Source organism: Juglans microcarpa x Juglans regia, chromosome 6D (genome assembly GCF_004785595.1).
Source record: "Juglans microcarpa x Juglans regia isolate MS1-56 chromosome 6D, Jm3101_v1.0, whole genome shotgun sequence".
Taxonomy (NCBI): Eukaryota; Viridiplantae; Streptophyta; class Magnoliopsida; order Fagales; family Juglandaceae; genus Juglans; species Juglans microcarpa x Juglans regia.
Window position 1 is genome coordinate 28126131 of NC_054604.1, and position 7320 is coordinate 28133450.

General features: G+C 38.2%; 1 protein-coding gene across 1 annotated transcript; it reads right to left on the reverse strand.

Annotated features, from left to right (window-relative positions):
* Positions 1 to 320: 320 nt before the first annotated feature.
* Positions 321 to 3021, reverse strand: LOC121235991 (endoglucanase 1-like). Its single transcript, XM_041132465.1, has 7 exons — positions 2702 to 3021; positions 2403 to 2612; positions 1829 to 2029; positions 1648 to 1740; positions 1409 to 1570; positions 1199 to 1310; positions 321 to 967 (listed from the first exon to the last, which is right to left on the reverse strand). Exons 1-7 carry the CDS (start codon positions 2921 to 2923, stop codon positions 486 to 488), a joined length of 1482 nt encoding a protein of 493 aa, XP_040988399.1. The 5' UTR covers positions 2924 to 3021; the 3' UTR covers positions 321 to 485.
* Between the last annotated feature and the right edge of the window lie 4299 nt (positions 3022 to 7320).

The following is a 7320-nucleotide window of genomic DNA, read 5'->3' on the forward strand; positions in this document are numbered from 1 at the left end:
TGCCAAAGAAACTTCTCTGGTTAGATGGGAGCACTGAGATTTTGTTATTTCCGGTCATACTTGCTAATCTAGCATATTTCAAGTGGCTTAATTTATTTAGTACTTAATGAACAGTCACTTAAAATATGTCAATCAACATGTGTGATTAGCATGACAAAATTTAGGATGAAGAATATTAGTTTAAGATTTATTTAGTAACCTGTTGCAAGAGGACACTTTACAGGCTTTGTGAATGTGATGCATGGTCTTATGAAGAAGAATTCGGTTTAAGTTTCAAAGGCCCAAAGGATATATAACAACTAGAAGACAAGATATTGAGTTTTCAACAGTCACTTCAAGTTTCTTGCAGGTTGTTGGATACGAATCAAGATTGTTGCATATTTCTATTCCAATCAAGATTCCTCTAAAATTAAAGCTTACATGGGACTGATAATGATCCTCAAGCCACAGGTACTGAACATGTTATTAGTTTGTGGTGGGATTGCCTAAGAAGAAAAGAAAGCAAGAGCACCAACAAATGGTGCATTTATATATGTAGCTGGCTCAGATTGCTGGTAGTTGTTCCTATCATCAGAGAAGTTGTCTTTACTATCAGGGCCACCAACTATGGCTCCAACAAGGATATTTGGATTGGGTGAGCCGGAATTCAGGTATTGAAAACCATTGTTGCAGGCAATGTGATCAGGGTGTGCATGTATAGAAGGAAGAGAGGAGCCCCTATGGTGGACGTGCTGTGGGTATCTCTCTCCGAAGCCGACCATGTAAGACATCTTTGCCGGATTATTTCCTAAAACGTAGTCAACTTGCTTCTTTGCCTGTGAAATGAGATTTTCTGCCTTGACTGTCGAACCACCGCACGTGGCAACTCCGTCATTGGAGCTAAGATACTTGGCATATGTTAGGAGGAGGAAAGCTGTGGAAGTAACATACTGCAGATTGCTTTCACTTGCTTTGTAGAAAAGTCCCCCTGTAGAGTATAGTATTAGGCAATCATTTAACACTGAGTGCATCTCCTTGCAGTGGCAATTCACCTCACATCACAGCATGGGAAGTCACTGCCATCTATCTAGGTAGAAAAAAATGATGATAGGCCCCCCAAAGTGTGTTGTATTTTGATGTAATTGATGGCGAAGGAGCTGCACCTATACCATTGGCAATTCAATGAAGTAAGGATGAGAAAGGGAAGGAGATTGCTGACCAGGGGTATACTGAGCCTGAAAACTAGATGTTCCGGGCATTAGAGAACATATGTAGTTGTCTGAGTGTGCTTTGTATAGCTGCAATGCTTCAGTACTCTTCTCTAGAAAACCCTGTGGAAAGTTCCAAAAAAAGTTCATTTTTTATAACCATGTGGTGAAAATCATTTAACACGAATGCAGGAGTGGCAAGAACAGAGTTTAAAATTGACCTTGGAAAGCAAAACTTTGGTCCCGGCTCGCTTGTCATCCCAACTGAAAGAGTAGTCATCATCATCTGCGCCCAAGGTGTGGCCATTGGACATGATGTAAGCCAAGTATGTGCTGTTCTGTGAGGCAGTATGAATCCACGATGCACCCCAAAGAAGCTCATCCTAATTGTCAGAAGTAAGGTCAAGATTATTGTCAAGTAGTAGTAAACGAAGCTAGAGGCAAATAGAAAGTGTCTTACATGGTAGCCTGAGTAAGAGCAGTAAAATGGGCAGACAACTGAATTGAGAGAGTCACTGTAAGAACCTCTATGCCTGTCTGCAAAATCGAATACCTGCAGTGTCGTGATGAAGTTTCTTGTTAATTAAGTTGCAAAAACAGAAAACTTGAAATCAATGAAGGAAATTGGTCTGGATGTTTACTTCCATGGCCGTATGAAGCAATTTGGTGGAATAAGAGGGGTTGGAGTCTTTGAATACTATTGAAGCTGCAGCCAGTGCAGCAGCCGTCTCTGCTGCTACATCTGATCCTGGGTTTTGAGCAGATACCTTGTAGACATTGCGTGGCGTATCCATATCCTCTGGCCTCTCCCAGCAGCGATGATCCATATTTGGATCTCCCACCTGCACCATTCAGCACCGAACCATAAGCTCACAAGTCTCGAGCCCTTTGATTTAATATTAAGAATGATGAAGATAAGGTTATCTTTCTTCTTTTCCCCCTTCTATGTTTGTTTGCAAAGTGCTGCAATGCAGTAGTTAACTAGTGTCTGTGAATTTCACTTCAAGAGTGTGTTACTTCCGCTGCTCCCACAAGCATGCATTAACTGCAATGCAAGGATTCACCATTCTTGGTTGAGTTTGTATTACGTCCAACTAGATAAATGTTATGGTCTGTTTTAACATTTTTTTTTTATTTTTTTTATTTTTACTTCTTATTCTATATACGAATTCGCCATTTCTTTGGCGATGCTAAGACCATGTTGTTTTTGCTCACTTGGACGTATAAGGTATCCGGGGTTGCAGTGGCAGCTTTTAAAAGATAATCAGTGCTCCATTTGATGGCAGCTCTGGCATTCTCAATCTCGTTGTGCATGGAGTTACCAAACTCAATGACACTCCATGCTAATAGTGTAGTGGTGAAGGCCATTGGTAGGCCGAACTTGACATTATCTCCAGCATCATAATAACCCCCAACCAAATCCACCTGAAATCCACAAGCAAGTAAAACCGCAGTCAGTTACTTATGATAGTTATTCTAAATTCAGCAATGAAAAACCAAAGCAGATTTCATACATGATATGAAGATCCATCTGATAGCCCAGAGTCAGCCCTCCATGTGAGCCTCTGGTTTGATGGCAACTTTCCTGACCGCTGCCCCTCGAAGAAGAGGATGGATTTCTCAAGAGCTTCAGAGTAATCTTGAGAAGTGAAGGCAGAGCAAAGCAAGGTGAGAGAACAAAGAGTTAAGCATAGAATTTGCACCATATTTGAAAATGCGGTGGTACTAAGAGCCATTTCTTTTTATTATCCCTCCACAACTCTCTGCTTCCAATTCTCGTGGTTTAAGAAAGCAGAAGAGGCCTCAGAGAGTGCTTGTGGGTTTGATATTTCGAGGTTGGGACAACCATTTATAGAGCAGGGCAAGCAGGACGTTGGAGGAAGTTCGTTGATAGTTGGGATAGAGTCATGTCTGTCTTATGCTGATCACGGGATCAACTGCGCTGAACCGGACATTTGTGGGGACAAATAAATAAACTCGATCCATTCTACTGGATATAGGAACCAGAAAGTCATAAGTTATGGTCGAGAAAAGGACATGGCAGAAAGAATAATTTTCAGGATGAATTCTCATTTAAAAAGCATTTCTTCAATTTTTCAGGGTTTTGCACAGAGAAATTACCTTTACAATGACTCGAAAATGCGTGATTTACGAGAGAAAAATGGGATAGGCGTATTTTTTATTTAGATGGAAGGGATAGGCGTGATTGGACTTTGGATGCCACAATTTAAGGCGCAGTATGGTATGGAAGTTTGTACAAAATATAACTTTGTCTGTGGCAACAAAGTCACGGATACGTAGAAAGAGTGGATCACATGGGCCGTCAAAGCCTACCAGTGGCTGATCTTCAATGGCAGCCGAATGCATAAACAGTTTTGTTAGTTAGAGACCTGCATTTTTTGGAGAGGTGGGAGGGCTTAAAGTCCAATCATAATATACAATATCACGTGATTTTGGACTTTTTAGTAACCTAGAGTTTCACATGAATGGACAAGTATATTAAGGTTCTTTTTCGGTGGGAAGATCATCGTCTCTGCATTACAAAGTGGAGGAAGGCGCGGCTTGATTTTTGGACTTTTTGAAGAATACGAGTAGCCTAAATCGAGTTCTGTTTGAAAACAACCAATATCATATATATATATATATATATACATGCCCGTGATGGCTGCAATCCTTGGCTGCGTTCTCAGTTGATCACTCTAGGAGGTAAAGGATTTCACATGTCAAGTCCAGTAGATACATCAATTACATCTCAAAATTGTGTTTTCTAAATGAATTGCATGGAGTCTCTTCATTTTGAGTAAACTGGGGGGTCATTTATCGTGTCCAGGTTGCACATGTTGAGAGACTAGCCTTGCAGTAATAACTTGTTTTATTCGAATAATGAGGCATTCTCTTCATTTTGATGAGTAGTACATAATCAATATCCCCTTTGCAACAACGAGATTGAAATAAGTTGGCATTATAGAGTCTATGATCTTTGAAGTGGAAACTTTCATCTTGTTAAGCCATCATGTTATCTAATTCCGCCTTAAGTGGCCATGAATTCTTCATTTAAATTAAATAAAAAAAAATTGAGATGTCATACCAATAAATATAATTAGTCTATCTCAGTATCGTGTCTTTGTTACAAATAATTATTAAATATTATTAGAGAATGGAGATATTATGAATGTTTTAATATTTATTAGAGAAATTCTGTTTGTAGTCTCCATTTGGAGATTGTATGTGTAAACCCTTCATTAAATAGAAAAAAGTACAATTTTGATAAGGATATTATTATAGTTTTGAAAAAATTTAAAGATAAAAATTAATTAGACTTGCAATGCAGTCCCCATTTGGGGACTGTATGTAGTATTGCTCATATTATAAAATGTCAATCAATTAACTGTTGCTTATACATAAATTATAATTCTAATTATATTGATAGAATTATAATTTTAAAAAATCAATATGTCCACTTGCCAACGAGGGCCAGAAAGTCCCTAGGCAATATTACTAGGTTTTATTAAGTGACATGATACGATCATACGGGATTGGTGAAGACCTTTCTTAAAACCATTTTTTTTTCTACTTCCCTACCGATGCAAGCAACCACCCAACATGTATGTTTTGCATTAATTAAGATAAGAATTGCACGCTTGAATTATTTCCTTGCACGCTTGAATGCCCCTTACATATCTGGAGAAAATGACAGGAAGATGAAATAGCAGAGAGATTTTGGGACTTCAGAAGAGCCAAAACCTTGATTTCGTTCCATGTTGTTGAGGATTCTCCACAATCCTCCTGATTCTCTCCATCAGTCATTAGCTTGATTGTAGTAGTTGACCCATGATTGTAGAGATGCTGTATTTATTTTGTGATTATTTCCTTCTTTGTTGTATAGCTGTACATATATCCACTACAAAGAAAAATAACTTTTCCCGCGACTAGAAAGTCGCTGGAAAAATCCCTCTATTCATTGCAAATACTATTTTCTGTCCGTTTTCCCATCGCCAAAAGGTAGCCGCAATTGTTATGCCAAGTATGTGCATTTTCCCTTTAGCCACAAAGAATTGAGTTTTTCTGGCAAGTACGTGTCACCTTAAAAGGCCCTAATTTCTACTGCAAATATATGTTTAACCATGATTAATTGTCACTGGGAAGATTTTTCACGATGATTGTTTAAGCGGAAAATACATATTTCTAGCGTTTATAGATCGCCGTAAATACTCTTACCTTACAGAAGCCCTAAAGACAAATCTGAATGTCTTTAAAGCAATAGCATTGTCCAAAATGCAGTTGTAGCACCTAGTCTAGTGACTATACCGACAGGATATATGACACCAAATTTATACTCACAACCGTCTGACTCAGGCATAGACTAAAACAAATTGTCTCTTATAGGTAATACGCCTTGTCCATAATGCACGTGACTCAAGCATGAGACTGATCAATATGTCTCAATACATAAAGTATGCCATGTCAAAGATGTGTGCAACTCAGGCATGAGACTAAACATAATGTCTCATTACATAAACAATCGCCTTGTCCAAAATGTGTTTGACCCGGGCATGAGACTAGTCAATATGTCTCAATACATAAAGTACCCTCTGTCCAAAATGCTCGTGACTCAGGCATTCATTGACATTGCTACATTTAAAATAGAATATGAGCATAAACAATATAGTCAAACAGTCAATGATTACAGAACTCCTACTAACTAAGTACAACAGAAGACTTTAACAATCCCAAATGAGTCACATGCTCCTTAAGCAGTTTAGGAGCTAAACCTCTAGTTAGTGGGTCCGCTAACATATGCTCTGTGGAAATATGCTCAATACAAGTGTAAGACTCGGCTATTTTCTCTCTAACAAACAAATACTTAATATTAATATGCTTGGAGCGAGAAGAGATCCTAGTGTTTCAAGAGAAAGCTACAGCTGCAAAATTGTCACAACATATCTTCAGCGGCCTTGAAATGGTGTTCACGACACCAAGTCCCAAGATAAAGTTTCGCAACCATATAGCCTGGCATGTAACCTCATAATAAGCTACATACTCTGCCTCCATTGTAGAAGAAACTGTAAGTGTCTGTTTGACACTTTTTCAAGAAACAACTCCTCCTGCCATCATAAAAATATAACCATAAGTGGATCTTCTGTCATCTGAACAACCCGCAAAATCGACATCAGAATATCCAACTACATTACGAATGTCAGATCACCAATATATAAGTATTAGATCTTTAATGCCTTGCAAATACCTAAGTACTTTCTTTGCAACTTTCCAATGAGCCAAACCAGGATCACTTAAGTATCTCCCAAGTACATCAACAACATAAGCAATATCAGGTCGTGTACATACTTGAGCATACATCAAACTACTCACAATTGACGAATAGGGAACCGTTTGCATTTGGGTCCTCTCACTATCATCTTGAGGGCATTGAGATTTAGAAAATTTATCACATTTTACAATAGGTGCTTTTCCAGGAGAACAAGAATGCATATTAAACCTATTTAAAATTCGATCGATGTACGCTTTCTGAGACAATCCAAGAACGCCTCTAGATCTCTCACGAAAAATCTAGATGCCCAAAATCCTTTATATTAAAATGAGATGACAACATGCATTTTGTCTCAAACATAAGCTCAATGTTATTTGCGGCAAGTAATATATCATCAATATAAAGAACAAGAAAGATATACTTACTCCCAGGGACCCTCAAATATATGCATTGATCAACAAGATTCTCTTTCAAACCGCAAGAGGTAACAATCTCATCAAACTTTAGGTATCATTGTCTTGATGCCTGCTTAAGCCCATAAATGGACTTGTTAAGTTTACACACCATGTTTTCCTTTCCTTCCACTTAGAAACCATCTGGTTGCCTCATGTACACATCCTCAAATAGATGTCTATTAAGGAAAGCTATCTTGACATCCATTTGATACAGCTCGAGATAAAAATGAGCCATCAATGCCATAATAATCAGAAAAGAATCATTAGTAAAAATAAGCGAGAAAGTGCCCTTATAATCAATATCTTGTCTTTGGTTAAAACCCTTAGCAATAAGCCTAGCTCTATACCTTTTTACTTGGCCTTTAAAATTAGACTTGGTTTTAAAAACCCAATTTCAACCAATTGGCCT

What these genes read in the sequence shown, in the direction of transcription:
- LOC121235991 (XM_041132465.1), bottom strand. Translation starts at nt 2,923, where the DNA reads ATGGCTCTTAGTACCACCGCATTTTCAAATATGGTGCAAATTCTATGC. An exon ending in CGGATACCTTATACGTCCAA is followed by an intron (nt 2,030 to 2,402) that starts GTGAGCAAAAAC and finishes TGAATGGTGCAG; the next exon opens with GTGGGAGATCCAAATATGGA. An exon ending in TGCTTCATACGGCCATGGAA is followed by an intron (nt 1,741 to 1,828) that starts GTAAACATCCAG and finishes ACGACACTGCAG; the next exon opens with GTATTCGATTTTGCAGACAG.